General features: G+C 39.9%; 1 protein-coding gene across 1 annotated transcript in view; it reads left to right on the top strand.

Moving 5' to 3' along the window:
* The window catches only part of LOC148366413 (NMDA receptor synaptonuclear signaling and neuronal migration factor-like), a 254375-nt gene that overhangs the window by 53892 nt on the left and 179622 nt on the right, over positions 1–20861 (top strand). The window contains exons 11-16 of the mRNA XM_088336869.1: positions 3228–3261; positions 3470–3540; positions 4982–5061; positions 6032–6134; positions 12439–12514; positions 18541–20335. Of these exons, the coding sequence (XP_088192995.1) occupies positions 3228–3261; positions 3470–3540; positions 4982–5061; positions 6032–6134; positions 12439–12514; positions 18541–18638 (462 nt within the window). The 3' untranslated portion in view covers positions 18639–20335. The remainder of the gene's footprint in view (positions 1–3227; positions 3262–3469; positions 3541–4981; positions 5062–6031; positions 6135–12438; positions 12515–18540; positions 20336–20861) is intronic.

The following is a 20861-nucleotide window of genomic DNA, read 5'->3' as shown; positions in this document are numbered from 1 at the left end:
ACAGAAAATTGTGTGTCGAGGCTATATAAAAATTTTAAAAACTACCAAATGACAGAATAAACTCTCATCCCTTCCCAGAAAAAAGGGATTGATTATAAATTATTCTGTTTTTCAGTAATCCGCAGTAGTAGTAGTTTGGTTTTAATAAAATTTTGGAGCAAAATTCAGAGAATATTGGTTTTATTTGAAAAAATTTATTTATTGTGAGTCAGTGCCTATCTTAATGTATTTCTATGTATATGGATCGAATGTGCCTGTGTTTGTAAATGACCGGGCAACGGCCATTCTCAAAAAGCCTGAATGAGTTGCAGACGAGCTCGGTTGTGTTATTATGGCAGCATAAAAGGATAATCTTGTTTTGTGAGTCTTTGTTATACAGGCAATGTAAAGAACATAGTCACATAATCAACCTTACAGTCACATCCTATTCATGTGAATAAGAAGCAAGAAGCAAACATTGTTTTCAATTGTGATCTGCTCATATTCCTGGATTTTACTTCCTTAGAAACTCATGAATCTTTCTTTAATTCGACATTTAAAAAGCCTTGGCACACAGGAAAACTGTTAAAGACAGCAAAATAGAAAGATTCAATGATCCCTCGGTTATCAAGGATAATGGGAACCAGAACCCTGCGAAAAGAGAAAATCAGTGAAGTAGCGTTGCACCATCATAAAAGCCCACGAGGGTTAAACTTACCTCGAGTATAAAACTGTAAAAAAATAACAACATTGAGCTACAAATTAAAACACAGTATTGCAGTTGCAAAAGTATAACAAAATTGGTGGACTTCTCCTTCCGGTGCTAGTAAGCGATTTAGAGAGCGACTGGCTAGCTACACGTTAACATCTGGGTTCCTCGGATTAAGCCAGGTCTCTGCGATGATAAAAATACAACTGTCCTGAGTGTAGCAGTTCCCCACGAGTTGTAGCTTTGATCTGGCATTGGTGACATGCAGGGTCAGCAGGGGCGGCTAAGAGAGTTGTTAGCCTAACAATAGCACTAGCCCGGACCTACAAACTTCTCTCATGCCACCGACTCACTTCCCGAACCTGATAATAATCCACGGACCACATGGTGGTCGATCACCATTTCTTTGCGCTCATTGACTTTTTTTGCACAGTTTGATTTAATGTATTTATTTTCAATTTAACGAGCCGGTAAAAGTTAGCTGGCGGCATGCATTTGCAGTTTGCTTTGGTTGGGTCCACCCACCCGCACCTGCACAGCATACACCAGCCCATCACGGTCGTGCACAATGACAGTCACACCTACCTAACACACAAAGCCTGCCCACAATGCACGATACGTTAATATCAATGACAATAAAGACAATTCAATTAAAAATCTGGAACGCTTTGAACTACCCATGACTGGAGCACGAAGTAGGGGTCTCTGTAAATGCATAAAATGTGACATGGGTCTTGTTTATTTAAAATGGATATTCATCACCGTAGGGAAATTCAGACTTCCAGCAGTATCCTTGTGTTTAAAAATAAAATGATAAAATAAAGATATATAATACAAAAATACTCAATATAACGTTTTGCTAGTTGGACTAAAGAGAGACGTGCAACCAGTTGGGGTGCCGACTGAATACCAGAAACCAAATATGTTGACGACAGTACAGATTAAAGTAACAGATAATAAGCAGAACGCTAACAGCTAGTGGACCAATTGGTGAATCACTCCAGCACCTAAGGTGACGATGCAAACGAGAGTGGTAACGACACACCAAAGATCAGAGAAACCTACACCCACGGCAACGACACTGGGGAGTGAGATTACAACACGCCAACGGCCAGAAATGAGTACACTGCCAGTACGTAAAATTCAGGACTCTCTGAGCAAACTGAGGCGAACAACATGTCCTAATAAGGGTACGACAGCATCTTCCTTGTTGTTACGTGAGATCTCCGCCGCCTCTTGGGTTGTACTCAAACTGAAGCTATAAAAGCATTGTTATGTCTGGAGTTCTCTGAGTTCTTTGGGATGACGCAATAAAGAGCTCCCCCTCATGACAAGGCCTCCGTGTACTTAAATTGAATCACGTAAGAGAAGACAATCGATTATCGAACCTGCATTTTCCCCTACAAGAGTACTTAAATAGTACTACGGAAAATACACACTGTAATAAAAATAGGGTAATATGCAAATGTCGGGGTGGGGTTTAATGTGGGCTTTTACTCCCCCGGGTGGCGTTAAAGAGCCTCATGGCACGAGGAAGAAATTATCTCCTCAGTCTGTCCATGGAACAAGACAGTGACAGCAGTCTGTCGCTGAAGCTCCTCTTCTGTTTGGAGATGATGCTGTGTGGTGGATGTAATGAATTGTCCATGATTGACCGCAGCTTGTTCAATGCCCGTCTCTCAGCTACAGTTGTCAGGCTGTCCAGCTCTGTGCCCACAACAGAGCCCGCCTTCCTCACCAGTTTATTGAGACGAGAGGTATCCTTCTTCTTAGCGCTGCCTCCCTAACACACTTCCGCATAGAGGAGGGCGCTTGCCACAACAGTCTCATAGAACATTTGCAGGAGCTTTTTGCAGATGTTGAAGGACGCCAGCCTTCTAAGAAAGTACAGTAGGCTTTGTCCTTTCCTGCACAGAACTTCTGTGTTAGCAGTCCAGTCCAGTTTATTGTCCAGCTGCACACCCAGGTATTTGTAGGTCTGGACAAACTCTACACATTCTCCTTTAATAGTTACAGGTTCCGGGTGAGGTCTAGTCCTCCTGAAGTCCACCACCATCTCCCTGGTCTTGGTGGTGGTCAGGTGTTGGTGGTTAGCTTCGCTCCATTGGACAAAGTCCTGGATCACTTTCCTGTACTCCTCCTCCTGCCCACTTCTGATACATCCCCCGATAGCAGTGTCATCAGCAAACTTCTGTACGTGACAGGACTCAAAGTTGTACTGAAAGTCCGACGTATACAGGGTGAATAGGAACGGAGAGAGCACGGTCCCTTGCGGAGATCCTGTGCTGCTGACCACAGTGTCAGATGTACAGCCCCCCTGTTTCACATACTGGGGTCTGCCTGTCAGGTAGTCCATAATCCATGCTACAAGGTGTGAGTTTACTGCCACCTCTGTCAGTTTACCACTAAGTAGCAGAGGCTGTATGGTGTTGAAGGCACTGGAGAAAATGTTTAACACCCATCGAACACTTCACACTCGTTATACAAACGTGTCTTCTTCTACCTTCTGTCTAATGCCTGTTATTCTTTGATTTTTCAGGACCACGAGCACGCAACATTTGACGACATCCTCGGTGAGTCTGATGAATTTTCCACTTTGAGTAAAATGCACAATCTGATGTCAATGTCATATTTCTAGCTCTTTAGACATTTATATAAGGTTTTATTGAACATGATATTAACAAGGAACAGAATACGTGCAGTACGTGTTTCATCTTCCGAGTGGTGCAAAAAGTGACACCTTTCTCTCACGCTTTTTCTCTTTCTCACTTGGACACTCAGAGGAAATCAAGAAGAAGCTGACTGCCTACAGGAAAGGCTGCAGGATTTGGAACATGCTCATTTTTTGCCAGGTGGGTGACGTGATGCAAAGGATTTTAGGAATATTGTGATATTAAAATGATGGTTTTGTAATAAGTCATGCAATGTTAACATCACTTTGGTATATACTGCAGAGCAACAGATTATATAATTGAATAAACGATTCAAACATACTATGATCTAATCAAGACCAGAACGGAAACAGGACCCAATTGCGTACGTTTCTCACAAGTTTTATTGAAGGAAGAGAAAGGGTTGCACCCACGATCCGGTGATCGCTGGGCTCGGGAAGCAGGTCGCTCTGAACGCGGAAGTGGGACTTCCATGGCGAGCGATGGCAGTGTCAAGAACGGAAAAACGGGACAGGAGATCAAAAACGCGGTCGGTGTTAGAAACGAGTCGTAAGCCAGCAGAGGAGAGTAGACGTGGTCAGGATCAAAAACAGGTCGAAGCCCAGGAACCGACGGGAGCAAAAACAGGTAGGAGTAGGGTCGAAAAAAGCTTGCCTAGTGTAAACTGAGGTTCGCAGACGGACTGACAACAGGGGACAGATAGGAGGGGGTTTAAATAGGGACAGAAAACCAATCAGAGTCTGAGGCAGTTGGCGCCAAAGGAGCGGGCAAAGGTGATGCATATCGGTAATCATGACATGAATTGCTTAAACAGACCCTTCAAAACTCAACCGAGGGCTGTTGAACCGCTAAACAGTAAGCCAGTGGAGTTCAAACAACAGCCAGAGGGCTATGTGTGGCCAGCTATTACATTTCAGCAGGCCTCAACACAAATCACAATTAAAACTGTTTTAAAACATGTATTTTTGTACACAGAACAGCTTTTAAAGATGCAAATGAACTGTATACATTTTGGCAAAGTAAAACCTTTTGTGAAATTGTCAAGATTTTGGAATCTCTGTTTAAAACAGAAAAAGACTAAAAGCACAGAATTTAGTGTGCTTTGTAAAATATGTCTTGAAAAAAAAAAATACAATAAAAACAGAGTTTCTATGTAGTCTGTTGATTTTTTACGACTAACATTAGCCAAGCCTTTTTCGACCTTGACTCCCACCTGTTTTTTGCTCCTGTCTGTCCCCCCGGCTTTGACCCATTTTGGATCCTGACCATGTCTACTCTCCCGTCCCGACTTTGACCTCTTTTTGTCCCCGACCACGTTTTTGCTCTCGTGTCCCGGCTACTGACCCGTTTTTCCATTCCCGACACCGCCCTCGCTCGTCACGGAAGATCCCTTCAGAGCGACCTGCTTCCAGCGTCCAGCAATCACCGGATCGTGGGCGCAACCCTTTCTCTTTCTTCTAATAAAACTTGTGAGAAACGCAACGCAAGTGGGTCCTGACAATTTAATTTTAATTCTGTGTGTTTCCTAATGACATGAATACATTCTGTAGCACGTTTTTGTTTGCCACAAGGATGATAGATGATCACTGTGCAATGAGTTGTAACAATAATCTTTCCCTAGGGAGGACCAGGTCATCTTTATCTCCTGAAGAATAAAGTGGCCACCTTTGCCAAAGTAGAAAAAGAGGAGGACATGATCCAGTGAGCGTTTTTACGTTTTTAAAAATGTGTTTGTTGAAGATGCATGGCCATATGACATCCATAATTCCGTTTTTATGTACTCAATGAGAGTGTTTTCTCTTTAGTTTATGCGTTAATACAGGGGTAGGGAACCTATGGCTCGGGAGCCATATACGGCTCTTTTCATGAGTACATATGGCTCCGAAATAAAATGTAACTATTGCACATCTCTCTGTGGCGTTCCAAAGTCAAGTGATTTCATGCCGATTTTCGTCCGTATTAAGCCGAAGCAACTTAATGCTGAAGTTCGATAAGAAACCATTTAAACTGATAAATAAAAACGCTGGCAAACGACTTTGATTGGGTGAGCAGTACAGGTGGGCGGATCCCTGCACACAGCGCAAGGCACTTCCTTCTCTCTCTCTCGCTCGCTCAGTGCAGTCTACACCGAAAGTGAATATGACGATATGCTTATCGTTTGCAGTAATTTGTGACATCTTTACAAAAGAACCTTGCATGCACATTGTTTTGAAACCGTTATTAAGGACACATTTCATGGAAAAAAATTGCCTCAAACACTCTTAACTTAAGGTGGAAGACAAATTGTAAATGGCATATTTACATTGATTTGGGACACAGGATTTGGCATTATTATCATTTCATACATTTGATTAATCATCAAAAGACACACAGTGAAATGAAATGTGCTTAAGAATTAGCTTTTGTCTAGAGAGCGTGTTTGGCAGTTTTTTCAATTTTGTCTGAAAATATATGATGTGGCTCTCTCAATTTATTTTTAAAACATTTTTTGCTTTAAGGCTCTTTGGGTCAAAAGGGTTCCCGTTCCCTGCGTTAATACATTAACTGCATCCTTTGCGAACACACTAAGCATCAAGGCATTATTCCATTTCGCTCAGCCTTCTTTTCTTAACTTCCTCCGCTGCTTACAACTCCATTGTCGTTGATTTCATAAGATCTCTTCTGCATTCAGGTTCTGGCGGCAGCTGGGCAGGCTGATGAGCAAGCTGAACCCCGAGCCCAACCTCATCCACATCATGGGCTGTTATGTGCTGGGGAGTGCAAATGGGGAAAAGGTAATCACAACTTACATTGTGACAGAGGACTTTACTTGGAGGAAAAAAAAAACAAAAAATAGGCCATATTTAAATGTGATTATTGGGGCTGCAACCAACGACTATTTTAATATTCGACTAGTCACCGACTCTTGAAACAATGAGTCGAATAATCGTAGAATTATTCTTAAATTTAGCATGAAGTTGATTTATTATGCGGAAAATTATAACATAGATAAAATGGGTACAATAAAAAAATATGTATTTTATTGAAACTGCAAGTAAAGTCATGTTTGTATGTATAGCCCTTTCTCACAAGGAGTTTCAAAGGCCTGCACAGACCACAGATGATTGCTAACTACAGAATATTATTACACCATCCCCTTATCTAAAACCTACATGAGGGCAAGGAAAACTCAAAACCTCAACACGAGGTAAATGAAGAAACCTTGCAAAAGGACCGCACATGAGGTAATCCCTCTTCCAGGATGTCCAGGCTGCAACAGATGTAGCAATAACAAATAATAAACAGATATGATCAAAATGAAATAAAGGTCATTCATAAGCTATAGAATAGAAGTGTGTTTTAAGCCTAGATTTAAACAGTTCCACTGAGGTTGCAGATCGAACCTCAGTGGTCAGAGCATTCCACTGCACCGGGTCCCAAATGGAGAATGCTCTCGAACCTCTGAATTTCTTCTTGGCTCTTGGGATCACTAGTAGACCAGCATTTTCAGAGCGAAGGCTCCGGACCGAAACATACGAGGAAATTAAATCTGAAAGATATGAGGGAGCAAGTTCATGCATGATTTTGTATACTACCAACAGAATCCTAAAATAACTTTTTAAGCTAACAGGGAGCCAATGCAGGTTAGCTAAAATACTGCCAAAGCATACACAAACACAATTAGGCTCAGTGCTCGGTCAGTAGAGACATGAATCCATGAATAAACATCTGTCCATTTCTAGGGACAGGCAAATGTATAATTATTATAAAAAAGAAAAAAGAAACCATACCTGTAGCATAGTGTTGGTGTCAACGTGGGGCTGCTGCTAGGACACGTTTAATTTTTGTACACAGTTTTTTTTTTAATTCCAAACAGTCAGGTTTATTTATTTTACTTATTTATTTTTGGGTGTGAGTATTTTGGATATCGTACATTTTATGTTGATTTAATGAAGTGCTTTAATTTTATTTACTTGAGTTGTATTAAAGTATATAAAAAAAAAACATCTACTTCCTGGTTGTGTTGCCTTCAGGGTGAATCAAGTAGCATAGACAGTATGAAAATCAAGTAAACATGTTTTATCCCTTTAAACCAAAAACAGACTTATTAACAGCGGTAGAAAGGTAAATTAAACAAAAAATATGTGCATTTCGTGAAGTACATTCAGTGGTCAAATGCAAAGTACTGTGTGTAAAAAAAGAACTGAGATATTCTCAACAGTTTAAAATCAAACAGCTTCAACAACTGACATTTGTTCTTTGGACGACGTGCACATTAGTCAATGTATGTCCATTGGCTTGCTACTTAAATTTCACTAAGGCGAGTCAGACTCCATTTCGCTCAACTGTCCTACGTGCTCTTTAGATATTCGTGCATAACAGAGTTACTGCCATGATATGGAAGGTGTGTTTTGCAAAGTAGTCTTCTGTTTAAAATAGACTATACTCATGTCGAGATCCATCACTCTACCAAGTCGACAATGGAATTTATTGTTAACTGTCATGAACCAGAACAGGATCAGGACCCAAACGTGTGACGTTCTTACACAAGCCTTTTATCAGGGTTGGGTAGGGTTACTTTAACTGGATTACTATCAGTTACCTTTGGATTACTCAAATACCAAATATGCTAATAAAAGACAAAAGAAACTAAATTTGAATACAATTATGACTCACAACACGTGGTAAGCGCTCTTTCCTGGCTTTGATCCCTTTGATCTCCGGCAAAACTTACATAAAAAACAAAATTAAAATAAATCCAGACAGTTTGCCAACATCATTTTTGCTGTTCCATGTATTCCGTTACTCCCCAAGCCTGCACAAAATTTAGTAATTTTATTTATATTTAGTTTATTTTGTCTTTTATTAGCATATTTGGTATTGGAGTAATCCAAAAGTAATTGAAAGTAATCCAGTTAAAGTAACCCTACCCAATGATAATGAATCAGGATATCGAAAATCAACAGGACAAACTAGACAGGAACGAAAACTGGAGAAAATATTAAACAGGACAAAATAAACGGGAACAATACCGTACAGGAAATACCAACAGGGACAGGATTGAGTCAAAACCAACGTCTTGCGGGGCAAAAGTTCGTTGACGGGTTGACAAAGGAAGCGTCTGAGCGCTGAGCTTAAAATAGACAGAAAGCCAATCTGTTAACGAGCTGCAGCTGGCGCCACACGGGCGGGGCCAATTGGGCGCCATGGCAACCGTGACAGTTAACTTCTTCTATTATCGATTTTTGTCTTCAACATCGACTAACTGGTGCAGCCCTATTGATTATCAGCCAAGCTGTTGTTCTTAGCTCTCTCTAATCTTGCTTAAGAACTTAACATACTGGTATTTTTTTTCAAGTATGGTAATGTACGTGAATCATTCCTGACTAATGACCTTTTGGCAACCTGGTTACTGTTGTTATGCTGCTGTCAAGTTGCCACCCCGCACATGCAGGGGCGGACAATGAAACAGGAGACGCACTCTCACATTCGCACTTTAAAATGACAGCAAAATAGACTCCTTGCACCCACTCCGTTTAAAGAAGGACTTTGCGATCCTCCTTGCAATTACGTTCCTCCTAAATTGACTTCCACACTCCTACCTCCCCCGGTGCCCGTGCCGTTGCCCGTCCGCCCCCACAGAGTCAAATAGGTGCTTGCCATATGCAGGCAATTCGCACATCTCTTGTATGCACATGCCCACACTATGAAATAATTATTCTGGGACAGATGCTGCTGCGCAAGGATTTGGCTGGTACACAGAAAGACTTTGGTGTATTTATAATAATACCTAATTGTGAAAGAATATAAGCCTAATTTGTGACCCCAATTTAAAAAGAAAATTTTTTCTCTCGATTAAGTATGTGTTAACAATGCCCTGCTGAGTTCAAAGAGCCCTTATAATTGGTTTCCACCAAGCCTATCTGCTTTGATCATACTCATAGCAAAGGTGTTCAGGCGGAACACACTAGGTAGGAGGAATACAATAGAATAGAATAGAATATACCTTTATTGTCATTGTTACAAAATGGGTTAACATATTGTGACAACGAAATTGGGCATGACACTCCAGTTTCACACATTCACAGTGAGGTAAAAAAAACAAGAAGATAAGGAACAGAGAAGATAAGGTTATAAAACAAGGAGGATAAGGTTATAGTTATAATTTACACAATATTTACACAAAGAAATGACGGCATGTAGGATGTTACATACAGTTGGTATCGTAAGGGTTTTTGGTGCAAAAATAGTCAACATAGTGCAAAAAAATAGTCAACATTGTGCAAGGTGAGCAGTAAACATAGTGCAGTCAACATTGTGCAAGAAACATAGACATGAGTACCATTTTACGTTTGTATGAGGTAGTGTGTTTGCAAGAGTTTTCAGTTTTTTGTGCGGTGTGTGTTTAGGGTGGTAATGGCTCTGGGGAAGAAACTGTCTCTGAGTCTGTTTGTTTTTGTTTTGTGTGACCTGTAGCGCTTGCTTGATTGGGGGGACAGCTCTAGGGTGGAGAGTTATTCTTATATTTGTGAGTGTAGTTTGAAAATAGTCAAAATAAGACAAGACCTGTTTCAAGTACAGTCCAAACCCAAACCCCAAGAAGGATGGAAAAAAAACTATATCCGAGCGCCTCTAAGAAATTCACCTACTTGCACACGCATCATAATTGGCTTGACAGAGGGTGCAATGATGACACAAGCCAGGAGATGGAGTTCACAACTAAAAAAATTCCACATTTCTTAGTGCTCATTTAACTAGTCAAAAGATGTCCATTTCTATAGTAATGTAGTAATTAATATAAATCTGTTTTGTAAGGATCTTTGATAATAACATCAAATTTAACCAGGGATTAACAACAAATCACAGTGCTGTTGCCAGACATTTTTAATCAATTTGACAAGGCCTATAGAAAATTAATTTCTGTGAATATACCAGCATGGAACCAAATAAAAGTTCTAACCTCTTTCTCTTTACCAATTTCAAGTTTTTCAATCAATGGAGATGTTTTAAAATCTATGACATCTCAAATATACCATATAATGCCATAAATCAACATAAATAACCATCATTGCTGCAATCGGCAACGCAACTGTCTATCTGCAGTTGCTCCTGCAGCATACTCCTTGACTTTAATGAAGTAAATGATGATGCTGTTACACTGTAATGTTTGTTTTGATTTTCTAGCTTTGTGTCTGTCTGTCACGGTTGCCCATTGCCCTCTCTTGGCCCCGCCTGTTTGGCGCCAGCTGCGGCTCGTTGCCTGATTGGCTTCCCTTCTATTTAAACTAAGTGCTCTCATTCACCCCTTGTCATTCCGTCAACGAAACTCTGCACTCGCAAGACTTTTGTTTTGACTCTGTCCAGTATCCAGATCGTGCATCCAGTATCCGGTATCGATCCCGCCTGTCTCGTCCTGTACGGTGTCTTGCTCCAGTGTCCGGTATCGACCCCCTGTCTCGTCCTGTCCGGTATCTTGCTCCAGTGTCTGGTATCGACCACGTCTGTCTCCTTCTGTCCGGTATCTTGCTCCTGTCTCCTGTATCAGATATCGATCCTGTCTGTCTCCTTCTCTCCGGTATCTTGCTCCAGTCTCCAGTCTCCAGTCTGTCTCCTCCTGTCCGGTATCTTGCTCCATCCTCCAGTATCCGTTATCGATCCCGTTTGTCTCCTCCTGTCCGGTATCTTGCTCCAGTCTCCATATCCGATATCGACCACGTCTGTCTCCTCCTGTCCGGTATCTTGCTCCCGTCTCCTGTATCAGATTTCGATCCCGTCTGTCTCCTTCTCTACGGTATCTTGCTCCAGTCTCCAGTCTGTCTCCTCCTGTCCGGTATCTTGCTCCATCCTCCAGTATCCGTTATCGATCCAGTTTGTCTCCTCCTGTCCGGTATCTTGCTCCAGTCTCCATATCCGATATCGATCTCGTCTGTCTCCTCCTGCCCGGTATCTTGCTCCAGTCTCCAGTATCCGGTATCAATCCTGTCGTTCTCGTCCTGTCTGGTATCTTGCTCCAGTATCCGGTATCGATACCGTCTGTCCCGTCCAGTATCTACCCGTGTGTCCTGTACCGATCCCTTTTGGTCTGTCCGGCCTCGATCTCGTCTGGCTCTGACTTCTCCGTCTCACTTCTTCCACCCAGCGATCGCCGCATCCCTGGCATTTGTGTTCACGCGCACGACTCCCCCATTCCCGTAAACCAAAGCATGTGTGAAAACATTATGCGTCTGGGTCCTCCGTCTGTGCGGGCTCTGGCAATGCTAAACAGGTTGGCAACGTGGATCAGGCAGAGAAAAGCAGGGCAGGAACAGACTCTGACGTAAAAGCTTACTGAGCTGGAGGCAACAGTTCGCATAACGATCTGACGGCTTCCTCTTGGAAGCCGGGGGTTTAAAAAGGGTACATCGGCCAATCAGCTGTCGCAGGTGCTCTGAATCGGCAATTATGACACAATTTGGTTAGGCCGATTAACCTGACATGCGTGTTTTTGGAATGGGGGAGGAAACGAAGTGCCCGGGGGAAACCCACGCAAGCACGGGGAGAACATGCAAACTCCACACAGGAAGTTCGATCTCATGACCTCAGAACTGTGCCGCACACGCGCTGACCACTGCGCTGCCGTGCTGCCCAACCTTAAGAATATTAACATGAAATGCTTATTACTTTGCTGCCTAAGGTCTCTTGCTTCGTTATGACAGCCTGCGATAGTCTATTGTGTTGAAAGAAAACACTTACTCAATTGCATAGACATTCGTCACCATGCTTTTGTTTTTGTTGACTATTGTAGCCGTTAGGTGTTAATTGGAAAATGATATATTGATGTTCCAGGATGAATGTCTGATATTAACACTGTCATAATTGATCCATCGAGCTGCTACTCGTGCGTGCTCGTGCAAGCTCAGCTGGGTAGATGCTATTAATAGAGTGGGTCTTCAGATGCTGCTGCATAGAACCACACAATCAGCTTTTCTTATTTCCGGTGGATGTGAGGGCAGGGTGGGTGTTTTGGAATTTTCAAAAAGGATGCATTTGCATAAAGGCAAAACAAAAAGGTGACTTGTTTGCTTTGTTTTCATGTTCTTCTCCTGTCTTGCTTTTCAGTTGATTCGGACTTTGAAGAGGCTGATGAGACCCTCTTCCGTTGAGTTTAAGTCCCCACTTGAACTGTCTGCACAGGGTAAGATTATCTTTACAACCAATGTTCCCTCTAATTTTCCACGGGTCTGAGCGTTCACACAAAGTCGGTGAGCAGCGCTTGAAACAACAGTGAGCAACCATAATCCCAAGTGTGGCAAGATAATTCATTATCAAACATGTCCAAAACTTGACATCAAGTTACATTTTGTTGAGTTTCCGGCAATGCAAAATTATTTTTCTCTTTTGAATAAATTGACTCATGTACTATTGCAAAGGTTGTACAGCCTACAAAAGTTGTTTGTTCTTACAATTCTCTCACAAGATAACCATTTCTTTTTATTTCCTGATATATTTTGTCGCATAATATTAACATTTTTGGGGGCTTATTTAGTAAGATACAGAACTGTACTTAATCACATTTTCAGTGGAAGTACAATATTGGCAACAAGATTCACTTGATATAATTGGAAATTATTTGAATGCAACACAAACTTTTTCTTTTTTTTTTCCGTTTTTTTTCTACCTTTTTTTGAATTCCTTTCAAAAAATCTCATTGTGTTTATTTTTTCCGAGCTGTTACTTTTTTCTTTTTGCTCTCTATTTACTTTTTTCCTACATTTCTTTCTTTTCTTTTTTTCTGTCTTTTTTCTAAATTTTTCCTTCTTATTTCTCTTCCTTTTGTTTATTTTTTTCTCAGCTTTTCACACTACTTTTTCATTTTGGATTTTTTTCTTTTTTGTTCTATTCCCCCCTTCTTTTCAGTCATTTTGTGCATAATTTTACTTAATATTTGGTCATGTTGGGATTAAAGAAGCAAAAACAACCCGAAGAGCCGTTTATGACCCGAAAGAGCCGAGTGAGCCGAGCCGAAGAAGCCAGTTCCCCGACAAACTCAACTAACTTTACTCAACTTCGTTCTCCTTCGACTCGACTTCAAAATACCGCATTTAGGACACAATGTCAGGGGAACCCGTGAATTTTTACCTTCATGCACTGTAACTTTGACTTGAGTCGCTTCTCAATTAGTCATTTTGAGCCCTCATTTTTGTGCGCTGGCTAGATTTTCTTGTGCGCTGAGAATGTGCGAGCAGTGCGCAATTGCGCACTGGCGCAGCTTAGAGGGAAAACTGTTTACAACTAACGTTTTTTGGGGTGCAATGGCCTCTCTACATACAAGCTACTCAAGTACGAAAAATTCGATATACGAGATGTATGTCGAGCTAAAATCTTGCCCGATATACAAGAGAAATTCCAATTTGTGAGATTTTCCAGAGCATTAGCTAGTCCTAGTTAGCTCGTGCATTTCTGGCCATACAGACCTGATCCCTCACGCTTTCGTTGTTTCTTTTTTTTTCTTCAAACTCTCTCATATTCCCTCACACCTCTCTCTCTCACTTCTTCACCACCATGCATACACCCCCGCTAGCAAACACCAACTTCCCCCAATGTAAGTGCTCATAATAAAATCACTTTTTAATTCGTTAATGTCATCTTATTCATATCATTACTGTATCTTCATATTAAGATACTATTTGAATGTGATCATTAAGATTTTTTTTAGTTCTAAGGGTTAACTTGGGTGATTTTTGGGAGGCCGGGAACAGATTAATTAGTTTATAGTTATTTCTTATAGGGAAAATTCGCTCGAGATACAAGAAATTCTAGATATGAACTCTATCCAGGATTAAACTAATCTTGTATGTAGAGAAGCCACTGTATAATTATTAGGTTATAATAACAACACAAACACATTTAAATTAAGCATACAATTCTAACCTTTTTACTTATAATCAAGCTACTACCACAAGTGGAATAAACTCTCCTAGTTCTTAAATTGAGCAGGTGGCTTTATTACTATAAACTGCTGTCCTAATGGCAACTATACATGTAACCGCGGTGTACCTGTCCCACCAAAGATCCACATTCACGCTGGACTGGATGATGAGGTTTTTATTACAGTTTCTGCAAATAAAATGAGTCACAACATTAGCTTCTCTGTTGGCTTTGATCTCTTTGATCTCTATAAGGGGAATTAACATTTTAGCACAACAGAAACAAAACGAAAATAAATCTAAACAGCTTGACAACATCAATCACATTACTGTGTATGTTGAGAGATTTGTCAGCTGTGGTTATAATGTTTAAAATTAACTTTTTTTGTGGAGCACCAAAAGATGTGTCTTACCGTTGGCAGCTCGCTCTGTAGACTGCCAACAAGACGCCGCCTTCCGGTCACATGTCAAAAGCCAAAACAAACTCCTACCCCATACCAGCAGGTGGCACTGTTGGACTCATCATTGCAGGACACTTACCAAAAACTATACACATATTTTAGCAGGAATTTCAACAAAACTTAAAGTTATTATTACACCCGTTACATACATACAAAATATTTTCTTTCTTGCCAGGGACTCTAAAGAGCAAACATTTGCATAGTATACAAGATAGTTAGTTAAAGTCCATAGTATGTAAATATAGTATTGATTGTCTCACAAGCCCAACTATTGAATGGCAATCACTCAAATTAGGCAGCATCAGCAAGGATTTTTCTTGATGAAAGAACTGCATTAGGGAATAAAAGCAAATACACATGCGACTTCTGCTGGGCTATGTCTATTTCTCTCATCTGTCATTTTTCCTGACAGCTATTGATGCGATGCTAATTATTCCCTTAACAAAATGTCATCATCTTATCCACTTTTTAGAGCATCTTTCTTTTCCAACTTTGATCCATTTTTGCTCCCCATCAGTTTCAATCGAAATAGATAGTGTTTATATGGCTTACAATACAGTATTGATACTCATACATCAAATAGGTAGATAAATATGACTGAATCTGAACCTTCTACACTATTTCCTTCAGTGTATTTTCTTGCCTTCCTGCTTCGCAACCACAGATTGTAAAAGACTTATCTCCGAAATGTTTTTCAAATTTTAGGTTAACTTATTAATATTGTTATGATAATTGTTATCTGCCTCCGTATTTTGAGTGTCTACTGTAAACTTATCAAGTCAAGTCATGTTTATTTGTATAGCCCTTAATCAAAGGAAGTCTCAAAGAGCTCCACAGACCACAGATTATTGCAAACCACGGACTATTATTACACCATCCCCTGATCTAAAACCGACATGATGGCAAGGAAAAACTCAAAAACCTCAACATGAGGAAAATGAAGAACCCTTGAGAAGGGACTTCACATGAGGTAATCCCTCTTCTAGGATGACCAGGCCGCAACGAATGTTGCAAAAACAAACAATACACAGATATTGTCAACATGAAATATAGGTCATTCATAAGCTATAGAAGTGTGTTTTAAGCCTAGATTCAAACAGTTCCACTGAGGTTGCAGATCGAATCTCAGGGGGAAGAGCATTCCACAACACCAGGGCCCGAATTTTCAAAAATAGAATCATTATTTAAATGTTTTACCATACAATTATATACAATTTGTATAATAATCAGTAATAACAGATCAAATTAATTTAACATTTTATATTAAACCTTTTATATGGAAAATCATAGGTCACTTTTGTTATTTCTACCCAAGATTGATCTAAACAAAGTTCAGTCTGTTTCACAAGTTGCTTCGTCCTATCAGCTCGAAGAACTGTGCACAGAAAATATAAACTTGTGTTGTGTTGATCCAAATTCAAGAAGCAGTACAAACTCTGCCCTACTTACGGACGAGTTACGTTCCGGACGATTGTTTCAGTGCTATATTTTTTATGTTTATGGTTTATATAATTAAGTTTAAGGCTCGTATAAGTAACCTGTGTTGTTTTGTATTAAATAACAAACATTTCTTAAAATAATATGCTCTAGAAAGATACATAAAGGCAAGTTTAACTTACTTTTGGAAGATGAGCTTCAACAGTCAGGCGACTTCCTCCTCCGTGGTCGAAAGTGGCCGAAAAAAAGCGATCCCAACATCTTTTCAACCGCATCAAGCTTCTTATTCCACTTTCATTTCAAAAGAAACGGCTCGCCCCTTCTTTACACTTTACATCAACTATATCGAAGTTCTTATCACGCTTTAGATACAGGATAGTATGTTTACACACTGACTAGGCAGAAGAAAACAGATTTCTTCTTCGTCTTCGGGGTGGAGGCTGGGTGAGCTCTCACAGCCGTAGCGGCGGAAAGAAGCATTACAGTCCTGTCCTGTATTCGGAAAAAGGTGCACAATACAAAATCTAACTTACAGCAATGTCTAAGTATTTTTTGACATCCCGAAAGCGAGAGCAGTGTCCTCCAGACTGGGTAGAGAGCAACCGCCTAGAAAATCGTCGGTTGCTCTCTGCCCAGTCTGGAGGACATTGCCTGCTCTCGCTACCTCAGCAGAGCAGAAAACATCATCAAGGACTTTTTTCACCCCAGCCGCCACCTCTTTGACCTGCTGCCTTCCGGCAAGCGCTACAGGTCACACAAAACAAAAACAGACTCAGAGACAGTTTCTTCCCCAGAGCCATTACCACCCTAAACACACACCGCACAAAAGACTGAAAACTCTTGCAAACACACTACCTCATACGAACGTAAAATGGTACTCATGTCTATGTTTCTTGCACAATGTTGACTGCACTATGTTGACTATTTTTGCACCAAATGCATATTGCACAAACCCTTACGATACCAACTCTATGAAACATCCTACATGCCGTCATTTCTTTGTTTAAATATTGTGTAAATTATAACTATAACCAGTGTGCCCTCTAAGCTGCGCGCGTGCGCAATTGCGCACTGCTCGCACATTCTCGGCGCACAAGAAAATCTAGCCAGTGCACAAAAATGAGGGCTCAAAATTACTTATTAAGAAGCGACTTAAGTCAAAGTTACAGTGCATTAAGGTCAAAATACACGGGTTCCCCTGACGTTGTTGTGTATTTTGAAGTCGAAGGAAGTTGAGTAAAGTTAGTAGAGTATGTCGAGAACCGGCTTCTTCGGCCCGGCTCACTAAAAAGGGTCCTAAACGGCTCTTCAGGTTGTTTTTGCTTTTTTGCTTTAATCCCAACATGACCAAATATTAAGTAAAATTATGCACAAAATGACTTAAATGAAGGGGGGAATAGAACAAAAAAATAAAAAAATACCAAAATGAAAAAGTAGTGAAAAGCTGAGAAAAAAAAGAAACAAAAGGAAGAGAAAAAAAAGAAGGAAACATTTAGAAAAAGCCAGAAAAAAAGAAAAGAAAGAAATGTAGGAAAAAAGTAAATAGAGAACAAAAAGAAAAAGTAACAGCTCGGAAAAATAAACACAATGAGATTTTTTTAAAGGAATTTTTTTAAAAAAGTAGAAAAAAACACCAAAAAAAGAATAAAAAGTTTGTTTTGCATTCAAATAATTTCCAATTATATCAATTTAATCTTGTTGCCAACATTGTACTTCCACTAAAAAATGTGATTAAGTACAGTTCTGTATCTTACAACCGACTAAATAAGCCCCCAAACATGTTAATATTATGCGATAAAATATATCAGGAAATAAAAAGAAATGGATATTTTGTGAAAGAATTGTAAGAACAAACGACGTAGGCCGTACAACCTATGCATAAGTCAATTCATTCAAAAGAGAAAAATAATTTTGCATTGCCGGAAACTCAGCAAAATGTAACTTGATGTCAAGTTTTAGACATGTTTGATAATTAATTATCTTGCCACACTTGGGATTATGGTGGCTCACTGTTGTTTCAAGTGTTGACTTTGTGTGAATGCTCAGACCCGTGGAAAATTCCAGGGAACATTGACTATAACCTTATCCTCCTTGTTTTATAACCTTATCTTCTCTGTTCCTTATCTTCTTGTTTTTTTAACCTCACTGTGAATGTGTGAAACTGGAGTGTCATGCCCAATTTCGTTGTCACAATATGTTAACCCACTTTGTAACAATGACAATAAAGGTATATTCTATTCTATTCTCTATTCTATTCTAAAAATGTTTGTATCTACCGTTTTTCGTAACTCGGATGTTCGTAAGTAGGGGAGCATCTCTACTCAAAATAGAAGGTCATCCCTCTTCAGACACTTGTGTAATCAAGATGTAATGATTCCTTTTCTTTTTCTTTATAGGGAAAGAAATGATTGAGATGTACTTCAACTTCCGCCTGTTTCGTCTGTGGAAAAGCCGCCAGCACTCGAAAATGCTGGACTACGATGACCTGCTGTGATGCCCAAACCCCGAGGTCTGGCCTGTGGGCCAGTTGTGTCACACGTGAGCAAGCATTCGTGCTGCGAAAAGGGCCCCTGAGGGACTCGGAAACGCCTCAAAAGTAGGATTGAGGCAGAGGCACCGGCTGAGCTGAGATTTATTGCTTTCTCCTGAGCGTCCGAGTAGAATCAGTTCCAGCGGTATGCCATGTCTCTTCTACTTCACTTTCCGTTCCTGCTAATCTCTGAGAGAAAACGGCAAAAGAAAGACAAGAAAATGGGAACGGAGGAAAGGACTTCTCAACCTTAGCCTGAATGTGTCAAAAACAGTTAGATTTACGAATGTGTGTGTGTGGGGGGGAGGCTTCATGAGGGAGTGGCGTTTGAGGAGAAACCTTCTCGGTGAAGGTGAATTTTTTTTCCACATTGTTTCTCTCTCAAAGTGGAGGCAACCTCGTGCATATTGGAGGATGAGATAGTGGAGTATGAGCCTCTCTCGCTGCTGGTGTTTAAAATACTCTAATATGTAGTCCAGGAATTTGAGATATATTTAAGATACAATTTTTAAATATCTATGTATTAGTTTTTAGACTGTTGTATTAACTCAGGATAAAGCCAGTGTTTGATGCTATAATTGGAGTCATATCTTTGTAGTAAGTGAAGGCTTTTCGTACTGCACATGTCAAGCAGGATTTTGCAAATTTTAGGGGTGGGCCTACTTTGTGTGTTCTCATTTTCAGACACTTGTAGCACTCTGTTTTGTGTAGCATTATAACAGTACATTCTACTAGCGTGTGTTTATATTGCATGCATGTCAACACAGTTCACGCAAATTGTCTAATAGTGACTTTTTATGATTGTGTGTCTCAGTACTTTATACATTCAAACGTAGCCTCGAAGTGAAGAGGATCTTCCTTGTTATTGTTCTTTGTGATTAACAGCAATTATAACTAATCTGCACTAATGTGAAATTACCTCTGTGTTTTATAGTCTCTAATGGGGATAACAGATTGTGTTATAAGACATTAGGTTAATTTTTATAAGTCCTCTGGCAAACAATCAAATGGTATTTTGCCGTGATATTATACAAAGAAGATGGTCTATGAAGTCAACATTTCATGAAAGTATTGTATTTACCACGTCACACTTGTAGCCTACCGGTTATTTAATGGAACTTGTTTTATAACTGTATTTCGTCCAGTGAATCTTTTATCCAGCAATGCCTTGTGTACAGCTGAATTAAATGACCTAGCGTATATATAATAGAGGATTTATTTATAACAGAGTAAAGGGGAAGAGCTTTCATATGTAGCATAAGTAAGTACTTGTGTTATCAGGTGCTGTGTCAACTCGGGTGACTTTTTAGTGAGATCGGCGTCTTTCCTTTTGAAAATCACATAACTTGTGTCCCCATTCACCTTCTTTCTGATTTGATTGCATATTTTGAGTGGCTGTGTCCTGATTATGCGTGTGTGTGTGTGTGAGAACGAGGCGACAAATGTATTTGCTGTATGTATGTAAGGACTTTGCTCCATTGTGGTTTCCGGAAGAAATATCTTATTGATCCCTTTATCGTTGATATGTAAGAATTTGCAGTCTGAACAAAAAATGTTTGTTTTTCGCAAATCCTTAAAAGGTCCACTTTGGAGTATTTCCTAAGTAAATGTATATCGTATCTGTTGCATAGAAATGTTTCAATAATCATAGGTAATGTATTGTACCGCCATTTTTATTCTTTATTTAATTCAAAAAATAATTGATTGTTTACCAGTATTCCGTAAGATTATCATGTACTCATATCGAGTTTGTGTAAGATGTAGAAATTTCTTTACAGCTGCATTACGTAACAATTCTTCCCCAAATGTTTTCACAATTGCCTTTTTATCTGACGATAGGATTCTTACATTTTTCGATGCACATGAAGGAGCCAATGTGCAGGTTTTATTTTTGGCCACATGTCCCAGTAGTTAACCATATTGTTTTCTTGTAATTTTGGTCCAAATTGTTGTTTGACAAGTGTATACAAATGGTCATTGAGGGGAAGCAAATGGGCATCAGTCCACAGCAAAAACAGTGTTTATTATAAAGGCAGTTGAATTAATTTATTTACATTAAAGACCCACTGATAGTGTATCAAGGGTGTGCAAGTCAAAATTCCTAAGTTAAATGCCTTTTAGTGTGCTTGGTAAATCAATTAATACTCTTTTTGCATTTTAATCTTTTGTCAGACCCATGATAAATCA

Source organism: Urocampus carinirostris, chromosome 5 (assembly GCF_059441175.1).
Source record: "Urocampus carinirostris isolate Australia breed hairy pipefish chromosome 5, RoL_Ucar_1.0, whole genome shotgun sequence".
NCBI lineage: Eukaryota > Metazoa > Chordata > Actinopteri > Syngnathiformes > Syngnathidae > Urocampus > Urocampus carinirostris.
Note: the sequence above shows the minus strand (reverse complement) of the source record. Positions and strands in the feature narration are given on the sequence as shown.